The following is a 14,175-nucleotide window of genomic DNA, read 5'->3' as shown; positions in this document are numbered from 1 at the left end:
ATTTTGTTTCAGACGTCCTCTTTCCTCTTTCACATTTAAAGATATTTTGAAACAAGACCTACCAAAGATTCATCCTAAGGAGATACTTGCTTCCAAAGCAGATTTTGCCTAAGAAATTGACATAAAATACTTTGTAAAAACTTTAACCAAAAGCATTTAACCCAGTCTTATCTCAGATTTCCCCACAGTACTTATTCTTTTTGCAAATAAATACACTTCTGATTAGAAAATGCCCACTTCTTAACCGATCCTTGCCCCTTCTTTATCTCACTCAAAATATTTCATAACCATTTTCTGAGAAAGATTTGCTGAAGCTAAACTCTTGCGACCACTTCATTTGTTCTTCTGGCTTAATTAATGAAGTCAGTAAATAACTTATTTGTGGACAGCATAGCTAATGCTTCCTATTCAAGTAATCCAGAACATCCCCTATAAAAAGCACAATAGGCAAACAAACGTGTTTTCTTTATTACCAGAATAACACTTGTCTGTGTTTTAGTTTGTAAGAAAAACTGCACTGTGCTTGAAGCAGCAAATTCACTTACCATCTGCAAAACGATCATTTTCACTTCAAAACAGCTCTCTAAAACATTGAAAATTGTCTCAGAAACTTTAGTCAACTAATTAACTCTGCAATCTAAGGTTTAATTTTTCCTTCCCCTCATTCCCAACTAAGCCAGAACAGAACAATTCAAATAAATACTCAAGCAAGGTTAAAAAAGAAGCAACTCGAGGTGATACGCAATGTCCCTACAAATTTCCAACATGGACTTTTCTAGCTAACACATGGATTGCAAAGCAAAGGTTATTCAGAAGTACCTGATATGCAAAAGGATTACCAATATTTCAGAGATATCTGTAGTCCTATAACCCCCAGAAGTATACATGATGAGTATTATTTATGATCCAGCTACTTGCAGCAATATGGATATGGCCTTCAAGCACTATAACTCAGTTCTCCCCTCCATACTCATTCACAAAACTGTAAATAATGTATACATAAAGCCTTAATTGGAATCTTCTACCTAGCTTGGTTGATGAAATCTTTCTTTCCTTGATTCATATAGTAGTCTCTCTTCCAATTCTGCCTGCAACTTCTTCACATCAAGGTGAAGTGTTGAGCCAGCTGTCCACTGGTGGGACAGGATTTCACTTAATGCTTCTCAGTTGTGAATTCAGATGAGCATAAGAGCCTGCAATTTTTTATTTGGTAGTCTGGGGGCCCTATGGATACATCCAGGGCTTCCCTTTCTCTACCTCCATCAGACACCCTTACTGACTAAAGGAGGAAGGGGACAAAGCACAGGTGAGATAGTAACAATTGGGAGTAGAGGGGTGTTCTTAAGGAATTTTAATATTAGGATTGCCCTCACCTCCTAATGGTGAGGGCAAGTCAAGTCTGTTGCCTCCAAGGGAATTCTGAAGCAACTGCGTTCACATAAAGTGATTATCTTTCTTCAGAAGACTACTATTCCCTACAAAAACTGTACAGCCCCTACTTAAAAATAAAAATTTAAAGAATAAAAAGAAGCCTCAGGGCACATCCTTCCTGGCAAGTGTTCAAGATCAATTAGTAAAACAGATGAGAAAAGAAACCACAAAAGTAAAATATGGTAATCCAAGGCAGGCTGGCTTACCACTCAAATACCAGAAGGCTTGAGACACAAACACCTGAAGGAAAAAGCAGCAGTTTCAGTTTCACAGCAGTAATGAAAAATGCTCTGGTCTAAAAGCACCAGCTAACACAGCCAGACTAGGAACTACACCTAGAACTGTGAGGATGTGATGTAATTTAACTAATTCTGAGCAAAGACAACATTCCTCAAGCCATTACCTATTGTAATTGCTGTTTCAATCTGTATGTACATGATCTTCCGCATTTAGCCCCAAGATACCAAGATGCAGTAATTCAAGAATTCCCTCTATCCAGAAATGCCAGGGATCAGCTGCTGTATATCCCTAAATACAAGGGCTTTATGGAAGGCAAAGGATATTCCTTAGGGAAGACCAGTGAACCAACAGGGACAAGGAGGGCCAGTCTGCGGCACAACCAGACTGTTCCCACCATGGAAAAACATTTAAGTACACATTTTCCTCTTTTCAATATGCCAATTGATTCACTCAGAAAGCAGCTGATGGTCAAACAGACAACTGAATCATACTGCCTTACTTCAAAGGTGGCAGGACCCTTCCAAGGACAGCAGACTGCCTGCCACAACTCGACAGCAATCGCAGCGCTACAGCTGTGAATAAAGAGTACCACGTTACAATTTCATGGTATGAGTCTCATAGGGAACCAGAGCATTTTACCCCTGCCTCCACGCTAATTGGTACTGGGTTAAAAAGTTACAGAGCAGTCAAGAAGAGATTGATTGGCTTTAATTACAAAGCTTCATATGCAGAAACTGAGAAGTACCTGACAGATTGCCTAGCCCCCAAGCCTGACCAAGAAATTACTGCTTCACAAGGCTCCTCACTGTTATTGCCTTAAATATTAAAGTAATTACCATGCAGCCACAGTGTTCTGAAGTATGCAAGACGGAATAAAATACAACTATGCAAGACAAATAAAATACAATACAAAATACGCCACTGAAGCTATCTGTACCCTCAACAACCAAGACATACAGCTTTTGGGGAAGTAAATTTTATCAGACCCTGATATCCTATTAAATCAGTTGTGAAACTGTTCGTCAAGACTCGCTCACACACACTGTGATACATAACTCTTCTCATCAAAAATGCTTCAACCTTTGTCATTTTTTTAATCTTCATTGTGTACAGTAGTATTAATCACATGAGGATATTTCTCACTCCCTAAGCACATGAAGCAGTGAAAGGAAGCATCAGAGCAGTTACAATATCACTACCACTGCATGCAGAGGCACCGAATTTAAGCCTGAAACAGGCTTTATTCATAACTGCACCAACCTGACTTTGAATCTAGCTATTTGAGCCAGGGTATCAAAAACAGCTAGGCATAATCCCCATGTGCAAGACTAACAAGAGAAACTGTCTTGATTCAACCACTCTAAGACTTGGGCCTGATGGCTGGGGCATTTTGAACCTATGATCACTAGGTAGAAAACCCAAACTGGTATATGCAGATCTTTTCCTACTGAAAAATGAATGCTGTTATTTTGAACACACATCATCAACAGAATAGCCATAAACCATAATATATCAGTCCCTAAAGCTCATACACAGCCTTCACTCTGCACTAAGGAAAAAAAAAGTCTCATTTACCTTCAGTTTTTGTTCATCTTCCATTCCTTGCAGCCCTGACATACGGGGCTCAGTCTCATCCAGCCACTTCATTAGAGTGTCATGGTCCTTCTTATAATGGGAAAACGCTGGAGAGAGTTCCACCATCTGCCTCCTTTGAAATGTCCTGCACTCCTACAATCCAATGTAACAGGAAAAACAGTGTGAGAAGAGGGAAGTAATGAACTGGATAGGTCTTACTTATCTTAAAAACAAACTATCCAAGGGATTCATTTGATGAGAGAAATTGCAAAATATACAACAGTGGAAGCCATTTAATTTTTTAAAAATAAACACCTTATTTATCTGCACAGATTGTATTAAAGCCTGCCTAACAGTCTTACTCTGTCTTTGAGCTACACCTCATCTGAGCTATACCTCATCATACCAACTCTAATATTCAGGTGAGCTGAAAGGAGTATAAGAATATAAATTCCCTCTGTCCTACACAAAAAGCATTTTAAATACGACATGTGTGAAAGCACAGAGCCAGCAACTGCTAGAATCAGCAATTGCTGACAATACCCACCTCAGAAACAGAGAGGAATTCGGGGTCACTTTGACTCGAGAAATCCATGACTATGTTTGTGTACATGCATCTATGAGCTACTCTTAACACAACCCTGTGGTGGCAAAGACATCTGGAGCAAATGCCCAGTTGCCTGCATCCATCTGTGTAAAGACACATTTAAACCCTGGATGTATCCATTGGGTGGCCCTCTGTGAAGCTGTAAAAAGGACTTCAACATCAAAACCACTATCCCAAAACTTTGTAATGACAGAATTCATATTTTCAAATTGCAGATATTCAGAGTCATATATATGCGTGCACATTTAACTCTTCCATGGAGACAATTACATACTAAAAAAAGTTATGACCAGATTGTAAGTGGGATACTAAAGGGAAGACAGCAAAAATGTGCTGTTACTGTAATAATTATCATAATCATACCTGCACATTGTTGTACTTAGTCTGCAGAAGCAACAGCTGCATGCGGATCTTCTCTCTCTTACCGTCCTCCATAGGCTGCTGTAACAGCTGCCCTCCCCTCTGTAAAACCTCCTCAATGTGAGCTCTTTCTTGATCCAGCTAAGTTCAGACAATTAGATAGGAAGAACAGGAGAAGAAGGAGAAAGAAGAGGAGAGGGAGGGAAAAACAAAAAAAAAGAAAAAAAAAAAACACATTTTGCACCATATTACTTTCACACTAAGCAAAACTTATAAACAGCTACTTTGAGCAGAAGAAGAGGAAAGAGATGTACATCAAATTTCACTACCTGGCAGAGATTATGTAAAACCATGATAAAAATACAGACTGACGCTGGACTAGATACTCTCAAAGTGTGAACCAAGAAGAGCAGCTATGGGAAAAGTATAGGAAAACCATAGAATCTTTCAAACCCTAGTGACTCCCTTCATTTTTGAGTCCTGCCTTAAAAAGACTTTCTCAGAAGAATTCCCCCTGGTAGTCAGAGGGAACGTAACATGGACAAAACAGGAAAGGATTTAGTCAGTCATTTAATTCTCCCATTGCTCACAAACCTTTTCATCTCCCTCACTCAATTCCTGATGCTTTTCCACAACTTTTAACATGTTCTGTAAGTCACTCTCAAATTTTTCCAGGTCTGGAAAAGCCACTCTCACTTCATGAGGCTCTGACGTGACAGGGAGTCGTTCTTGTCCAACAAGCATCTGCAAAGTAATAACAAAAAAAAAATGTACAAGAAAATCTTTCATAAATCTTTCATAAAGATCTACACTTAACAGAGAATCAAAAGCAGGTAAGTGACATTTTAACACAGAAATCTATTTCCCAAAGTATCTGTCATTGTTTTGACACCCACAGAATCACAGAATCACAGAATTTCCTAGGTTGGAAGAGACCTCAAGGTCATCGAGTCCAACCTCCAACCTAACGCTAACAGCCCTCCACTAAACCATATCCCTAAGCTCTACATCTAAACGTCTTTTGAAGACTTCCAGGGATAAAATGCATATTTTGTGGCACTCTCCTCACCTTGGCACTTTTGATGTGCTGAGAGACCTTCTCAAAGTTACGGTTCAGTTCTGCCAGCTTGGGTTCAACAAGCTCACGGCATGACACTCCTCGACCATTCATTAGGATGATAGCCTGATCACGCACATGATCCACTCTCAGACTAACATCATCTAATTCAGATGTTAAACGCTAAGTGAAAGAAAAAAAAACAAATGGTTACACCAGGAAAGGGAAAAAGTGTTAACAAAAAAACAAATAAGGCAGCAGAATTGAATTGATTTAATTTAGAATCCAAAATTGACTTGACAGTTTCCCCCTTAAAATACAAGATTTCCTACCTTCACAGTTTCCTCCTTTTTGCTTGCTGACTTTTTCTCAATCTCATCCAAAAGAGCTTCAGCCTGATATAGCCAAGTACTTATGTGGGCAACATTTTCATCAAAGATTTCCAGCTGACTCTGATGATTCTGGAAAAAGATTAAAAAGATCTATCAATGTGAAAAGAAAACAAACAAAAAACTATTCTGAGTAGAAAGTAGATCAGTGGAATAGAAACTGTTATGAATACACCTTGTAAAGAAACACTGAAAATTAGATTGTAATTCACCTTTCACCTTCAGTACGTATTTACAAGATTGCAATTTTCATTCCAGACCCTTCAGTATTATTGTTCATAATTCATAGAATGAGAAACAGAAATAGCTGAGCTGGTTTGTCCAAATACAGACATACAGTGTATTACAACATTACAGCCAGACCACAACGTCTCTCTCTCAAACAAACACATTATTTCAGCTATTGCTAGCAGAAACAGTACACATTATGTGTGGTTAGTTTGGCTTTTTTTTTTTTTTTTTTTAACTGAAAGTGTATTACAACAAAATCTACAAATTATAATATATGCAGGTCTTCATATATTACTGATTACATTAAAATATTTCTTCCTCTTGGGAAAAAACACAGTATTGACATTTTAATTAGGTCTCCTTTCATATAAAATCAGAAATTGTAATGTTAAGTCCAAAAGAGAGAAACACATTTTTTCTGTCTACAGATATGGTCAAATTCTGAAGTTCTCACAGGAAGAAGGTCTTAACAGATACAGCAGTACTATTTTATGAAAAGATTTATGCCTTTACAATGAAAGAAAATTCTAGGAACAGAAAAGAGGAGACAAAGGAAAATAGGCTGAAAGACATAATACAAAAAGGCGAATTTTTGGACTTGAAGATTGATTTGCGAGACTGTTTACCATATATGAAACCTGGTCAGCTGTGAAGAGGAAAAGAAGGTAGAAAGATGTAGTAGCAACTACATTTACCCAAAAATTTGACAGCTATTAGCAAAAAAATACAGCCATGAAATGTACAAGAAGAGTTACTTCCTGTAAACACAGAAGCAGTTCTGTTGGTCAAAATCCTAATGGACAGGCATCAGGATTGATGGTACATTTCTGATCATCTAAGATGAAGCAAATCTATCATATTTAGTGAAGTACCATCCTGCTTAAGCATGCAGCTTATTAACCAAATAAAGAGGAGCTGAGCTTTTGCTTTTTTAGACAAACACCTCAAAGGGAGGAGAAGAATGGGAGGACTGCTCTCCGTATCAACAAACTTGTAACTTCCCCTACAGAAAGAACAATTTAATCTAACAGTACACAAGGGTAATAAGATTAATTTAGAAGGCTTTTAGTTGTGGCTCATTCTTGCAGCATTATAAAGGTAAACTACTTTACTATTCCTAAAATGGACATCATCAGATTATGAAACGAATTTTATGACCTGCAACAAGCACTGAACAGGAACCACAAGACTCATCTTCCAGGTCTTTCCCAAAGTTTCCACAGTTTCAGCCCACCTTCTGAAGGAGGAATACCAGACTAGCTGAACATAGCAATACCCTATCTGAAAATGTCAGTCTGATACGAAGAACAGTTGTAGACTCTTTCATGTCCATTTAGCAAAACTTGAAGCCTTAGGCTGCAATACACTTACTCTTCCATTTATTCAGCCAAACAGACACATCTGGCCTCAATTCAGAGTTGGCATATGCTTAAACATTTGCACTTATGGACCGTCCGAACGATCAATAGGCTGAGAGAGGGTCCCAAGTGCTTTGCTGAAAACACCTAGGAAGTTATCAAATGCCTACTAAACAGCCATGATTTGGGTCCTAAGGCAGGCTATCAACACAGAAACACTCTATTCATGCTAGAGCTTGCAAAGAGGTTTATTCCAGGCTGAATAAGAGAAGCACACACTGCAACATCTGGGAAAGCAATCCTTTTGGGACTAGTTTTATTAGTTTTGTTTTTCTAGTTCGTTTTCTATTTATGTTAATAAATCCATGACCTTAAAGGAAGTTACACAGAAAACACAAGATTCTTCTTCTGGGCTCTCAGTAAGCTGCTATGAAACAGCTACTTGGAAGAAAATTAACTCTATCCCAGCTGAAACCAGGACAGTTCACTAAGCATATTTCCATAGAAAAGACAAAGTAATATCACAAAGTCTAGGGAATGTAAAAATCCAGAAAAAGAGTCCTAGCACTGATGCCAGGAGAAAAAAAAAAAAAAGACAAAAGTAAAACTAAGCCAACAGCTTTACTCTCTGCAACTAAAGCAAGTTATTCCCACTTAGTCAAGTTAACAGTCTGCCTGAGATATCTACCTAACTTCACCATTCTCACATTCATACTTCACTTCACATTTTCATCTCCTACCCACTGAGCATTACCCAGTTCTACAGAGCACATGGCACCAATGCCTATCAGCATGTCTAAAACCTTGTGAAATAGTTTCCCACATTCCTCTTTGTGTAACTCCTCAACAATCACCTCTTCATCTACATAGAATGGATTTCTGGTTACAACATTCCTTTAAGACCATGAGGCACCATAGAAGCTTCACATCTCAGCAAAGTGACACAAATGAAAATTCCAACTCCTCCAAGTGTGCAAAGGGAAAACCACTTGCAGTATTTGTCATAAGCAACTTACCAACAAGGTGTCACACCAGTCCTCAGTCCAGGTCCGAACTCTGCTCCAGCCAGCATTTAGGACACAAAGCTTCTCCTCTAAGGAAGTCTCACTCCCTTCCACTAGAGCCTGGAGCGCAGTGCAGCTTTCTGTGATGCTCTTCAGATCAGCTTTCCTCCTCTCCAGCTCTCTCAGCACATTCTGAAACAAGAAGGAATTCATTTCACAGCACACTGCAAACTACTCCCAGTCACAAGGGCAAGTGAGCCAGACATGAGAATTAAATAATATGCCATCTTTTTATCAGTGTATGGTTTCCACATGGAAAACAGCATTTTCTGCCATACAATATCTCCAATTATTATTGATAACATCCAGCTATTTAGAAAACTCTTTGAAGTCAGTGTACAGTGTGTAAAACAATGCATTTAATCACAAATAATGTCTGGAGCTTCTTGAACATCTTATTACCTGTGAGTTAAATAATTTATTTTAGTTTATTATCTTAGAGAAAGCAAAAACCTTCCAAATTGCTACATTCTAAAATTACCTCCAGAAAACCTTAGGATGGAAAGGACTACTTTTCATGCAATACAAAGAGTTTGCCCTCCTGGTGGTGCAGCGTAAGAGCTCATGAATTATTAGCATTTCTTACAAAGGTATAGTAAATATAGTTCAGTAACTATTGCACATGCCTGTTTAGAAATAAATCTTAGGAATACTCCCACAGCAGAAGTGTAATACTAATGATTGTTAATCCTGAGTCAAACTGGTGAGAACAGATTGTAATTAGATGCTTTTCTATTTTTATAAGCTTGAAATTTTAAGATTGTTCACAAACCTGCTCCAAAAGGAAAAGGTGACAGAAATCAAAGACTGGAAACATCAGAATTGCTGGAGTGTATCAACTGACTTTTATTCCTAACTCCAAGGATCACACATACAAGTTTCCCTAGTGCAAGAAAATGGATGCTTTCTTCAGAATAATTAGAACTTATTCTTTTCCTTCTGTGAAAAGTTCCAATTTATGGATATAAAAGAAAATAAGGAAATATTGGTGCTTTTTGTTTTGCAAAGTCAATTTTGAAGACAGAGCTGTTTCAATGAAAAGTTAAAAACACAACTTCTCATTAAAAACACCTAAGAGTTTTCAATCTGCTGTCCCAGTAAAATATTTTATATGGCCCCAAATTATATTTCCTGATAATTACAAATATTACAACTATGAACTGTTAAAGACACACTAAGTCACTTAGATACTATTAATATTAAGTATGCAGTAATATCTCTAATATTTCACTGGCCATCTGAGTCAAGATGCCTGAGATGAAACAGATTACTTCCAGAAAGCTACTGTATATGACTTACTGAATCTACTAAAATTTCATAATGAGATGAGATTTAGGAACAAACTACAGGGATTTAAATTCTCAGTCACTTCCGCATAGTATTGCTGTAATGTTAAAAATGTAATTTATTCTACATGTTTTTAAAGCATGCTCACCTTAGCCCAGGCAATTTCTGAATCCAGATCAGAAAGCAAGCTCTCTGAAGTGGACTTCTGCACTAACTCCGCCTCAGTGGTAGCTAGCCACTCTGACAAAGAGGAAGCCTCTTTCCTCATTTTGCGTGCCAGCTGAGATGCTCTTTCAAGGTCTTGTTTTCCCTCTGTGACCTACAACAAGAAAAACAAAACAAAGAAAACAAAAAAGAATTTAAAAAGAGCAAAAATGAAAGGACTAATCAACTAAAATATTAACTTGAATACATCAAATCTTGGCATTTTAAAGCTTCCTTTCACTATGAAGGACCCTGAAAAACTGGTTATAAACATCAGAACTTTACTATAACAGAACTTTTACTATATAAAGCAGAATATATAAAACCAGAATATTTTAACTTAAGATACACTTAAAAAAATGCACACCACTTATTTATAGCTAATAATAATAATCACCAAACTGAAGTTTAAACTATGTTTGTTATGACCTTTAACCAAAACTCAAGGGGATATAGAATCCAACTACACACACTCACACAGGTAAAATTCAGATTTCTTTTTATTTTTTTGGACAGACCTGATACAGAAAGCTATAAAGAAAAGTTTCATTGAAAACCTAGTCTGCCCTTGAAAACCACTCAGTAAAGTGAATATGAAACGTGATGTTTACTGCAGTATAATCAATTCAATTTCACACTGCCTATATAATTAGCCTGGTCAAACTTTAATACTTGAGAGTAAAACCAACCACACAAGTCAGAATCAAGTGACATTTCAAAAAATTGTTCTTTCTCAATTTAATGTTTGCACGTACTTATTGAAAATGATACAGTCTTTGAAGATCTAAAAAAAATAAATTCAGAGATGCAAACAAAATTGTCATCTTACACTGTAAATAACCCTGCCTTTCTGTACTTCCCTAATTTATTGTCCTCATATGTCACCAGCACAGGTTCCACTAGAATACACACCTCGAGCATTCTGCACTTTACAAAAATAAAATACTTTCTAAGGTCCATTTCAACAATGTCATCTATGCATTTACTCACAGAACATTGAACAGGCCCAAGTCTGCTTCAACATCTGTCTTAATTTTGACATGAAAAAACATTTCTCCTGGATGTAGCAAATAGCCTATCAGCTTCAGAATCTTAGTAAAATGTCATCTGACATCAAAACAACAAAGGAGGGAATTTACATGCATATAAGTGATCATACATAAATTTAGTTTTCTTACCTGTGCCCCCAAGTCATTGTAAAGAAATTTCAATGCTGTCAGTTGTTCGTCCATTCCTTTGGGATTATCTGTCTGTTGCTTCTGTACAATTTGCCTTCCTGTCTTGATGACAGTTTCAACCTCCAATTTCACCTCACTGAGGGTTTTATAGAGTTTCTAAAAGTACAAATATGTACAATAATGAATTATTTGTAGTTCAAATTTTCAGATTGCTTGATTTGGTGTAATTAAACTCTGAGCTGTGGACTAAGAGCAAATCAAAACAGGTAACAGTAGGCAATGAGAAAACTGTCTGTGAAGTATGTTTCAAGCTCATGATGTTCCATGTTTTATTCCATTTTTACTTTTATTTTTATGAAAGTAAATTTTATCCCAGTAGTTTAGCAGTGTTTACTCCATAACATCAACAAATACTGCAAGGCTAACATTGTGGTCTGTACTAGATCTTATGTATAGTATTTAAACAAAACAAATACAAAGAACCAAGCAAAATTGCCCCCGTAGTCATGCCTCTACAACTATCATGAGCCAGGAAGGGGAGTTTATAAAACTCAGGTACTCCACCACATTTTGTGATCAACAAGCCACTACTTCTATGTCCATATTCTCACTCAAAATAAATATAGGCTTTTAGTTTTCAATTGTTCTGTTGGTGTTTCATGAAAAGTTATAGCAGTGTTTTCTTCAATCAGGAACTGAAGCTAAGTTTCCTCAGGAGAGGGTTCAGGCTAGAAGAATCACACATTAAAGAACCAATCCCAGTGACTTATGAATACCATATACTTACCATGCAACTGTCCAGATGAGCTTGGATTATATCTGGGTCAGTATCCTTCACATCCAAGACATGAAGTTCTGCTTTTACACCATCTAACACCCGCTCACAATCTAACATACGCTGCTCAAAATTGGCGGGTTTCTGAAAGAGCTGATACTTTGTAGACACTTCACGAAGTTTTCTCTGTTTTAATGAACATTATGTTAAAAGATTGACTTAAATTAACATTTGTACTTTAATAAAATATTTACAGTATCTTACTCTGCAGGTTTTAACCCATCTCTCATGCCACCACAACTCAGTATGCATGTCAACACCATTTGCCAAGCCAAATTCCATCACTTATTTCTAATCTCTATCAGTGGTGCACAAGAGCTATAATTCTCTCTTTCACTTTCAAACCATACATCCTACTGGAATGTGGAGACTTCTTAATTTTCAGTATTTTTTTCTATGATACTTATGGGATTTCAGCTTCTTTATTGAATTCATTTAGTCATCCTTGTGTCCTAATGATAGTATGTAAAAGTATATGCTATTTATCTTAGAGATTTGGTCAAGCACACCAAGCAAATTACAGGCTGACAATAGCAGTGTGTAATTGAACACCACCAGCTCTTCCAATTTAAATTCCAAGTGTGACCCTCATATTTTTACCTGCAGAGCATCCAGCTGAGTTCCACCTCGGGGAGATCTGCATTCAGGTGAAGCAGGAGGAAAAGTGCGAGAGCTTTTCTTGAGCTCCTCTAAGGTAGACTCATGAGCAGCAATCTCAGCCTGAATTTTCTGCCACATCATAAAAACAAGGGAAAAAAATGTTACAAGACATCCAGAGGAGAGAGGAAGAGGAGTTTAGTTACCACTTACTAGCTACCAGAAATAAATCTGCTCTGTAAAAGTTAAATGCTATCCAGCATTTATTTTCTTTTAAATTTAAGTATTTAAAATATGGCTCTGGTCACAGCTTGCTAAATTGAAAGCTATTAAGATTGTTATGCAATACAACTTTCTTAAAGCAGGAAAACAATCCAGATTACAAAAGCTTTCACTTAGTACATCAGCACAGGACTGAAATGAATTACTGCATCTAAGCTGAGCACTATTATCCGAAATTTAAACTGCTTTGTAGTGGAAAGCTACACTGTAATACCTGGGCCTCCTGGGGCATCTGAAAGGCATCTATCCTATCAGTCAGGTACGATGTCAACTGTCTGTCCAGTTCTGTTAAGTTTTCTTGCAAGACTTGCAGCATGTGGTCGGTTTCTCGCATGGTCTGAAGCTGCTGTTCCAAGGCAATCTGCCGGCTTACCGCCTGAATGGGACAGAAAGGTAAGACAAGAGTTCATTAAGAATGATATCAATCTTTCTCAAAACAAGGTGGGGGAGATCCAAAAAAATCTATTCTAAAAAATATATTCTATTCTAACAAAAAAGCATGCTATGTTATTTATACCAACAACTGACAAATAAATAGTGACATGAAAGGAAAGTTCTGCTGCTAGACATAAGACAGTGAAAACAGCCCTCTCCTGTCACCTCAGGAGGAAAGTATGCTGTTAAATTAGACAATTCAAAAATTACCAGCCATTGGGAATCAGGGCTTTTGTAATACACTACAGCTTAGTATTGTTTCCTGTGTAAACCTGCACATTTTCTTTCAAGACAATAAATTATGACTTTCTCTTAAAGTGTGAAAACAGAGTTCACATTTCCTTCCCTCCATTGGTCCTCCCTTCAACACAAAAACTTCTAAGTGCATCTGAAACAGCGCTACCTGCAAGGGAGCACAAATTCCCCATTAGCACACACAAGCCAGCAGACGTGTGCACACATCAACACACTCAGATTTAGCAAGCAGGCAACAGCCCAGTATGTCAGCACTGTAGCTGCAAAAGCTGATAGCTTTCATATGGCAATGAAGTGCTGCAACAGAAAAAACAACAGCGAATGTTCACTTGCCTGACAGCACGTAACCCCCAGCTGAGGGCAGTGCATTCATGTTGCTCGCTGTAATGAGAATCAACTGAAATTCTCTCTGACTACATTTTGGTATTGACATTCAAAAAAAAAAAAAACCTCACAACTCTAGTTCTACAAATCTGGCAAGAAATCTGGCAAGGGTCTGCTTTACCAGGATATAAAACTCAAGTAACAAGTTTATGCGATGTGAAATACTGCTAGCCCTTTTCTACCCAATAAACTTAGAACAGATGAGACAGAACTATGAGAAGAGGAAGGGGATGTAATAGATGGGGAATGGAAAGAATGCTTTCTTTCTGTTCCTTATTTCTGTGTGACATTCCTAGCCACTTCAAAGAGTGAAAACATCACTATTTATGTTCTTCATTTTTACAGTTACCGAGCAGCACACCGGTATTTATGGCAGTAGTAAGGGAATATTAACCTCAGTTATTGA

At 37.4% G+C, this 14,175-nt stretch overlaps 1 protein-coding gene across 4 annotated transcripts in view; it reads right to left on the bottom strand.

Annotated features, from left to right (window-relative positions):
* UTRN (utrophin) overlaps positions 1–14,175 on the bottom strand; it is a 366,390-nt gene that overhangs the window by 240,728 nt on the left and 111,487 nt on the right. For all 4 annotated transcript variants that reach the window (XM_082756434.1, XM_082756433.1, XM_082756435.1 and 1 more), the window contains 11 exons: positions 12,910–13,071; positions 12,417–12,545; positions 11,769–11,942; positions 10,982–11,137; positions 9,748–9,918; positions 8,265–8,444; positions 5,603–5,731; positions 5,283–5,453; positions 4,808–4,957; positions 4,217–4,354; positions 3,247–3,399 (listed from right to left, as the gene is read on the bottom strand). In XM_082756434.1, the coding sequence (XP_082612560.1) occupies positions 3,247–3,399; positions 4,217–4,354; positions 4,808–4,957; positions 5,283–5,453; positions 5,603–5,731; positions 8,265–8,444; positions 9,748–9,918; positions 10,982–11,137; positions 11,769–11,942; positions 12,417–12,545; positions 12,910–13,071 (1,713 nt within the window). The remainder of the gene's footprint in view (positions 1–3,246; positions 3,400–4,216; positions 4,355–4,807; positions 4,958–5,282; positions 5,454–5,602; positions 5,732–8,264; positions 8,445–9,747; positions 9,919–10,981; positions 11,138–11,768; positions 11,943–12,416; positions 12,546–12,909; positions 13,072–14,175) is intronic.

Source organism: Aythya marila (genome assembly GCF_965140915.1).
Source record: "Aythya marila genome assembly, chromosome: 3".
NCBI classification, from domain to species: domain Eukaryota; kingdom Metazoa; phylum Chordata; class Aves; order Anseriformes; family Anatidae; genus Aythya; species Aythya marila.
Note: the sequence above shows the minus strand (reverse complement) of the source record. Positions and strands in the feature narration are given on the sequence as shown.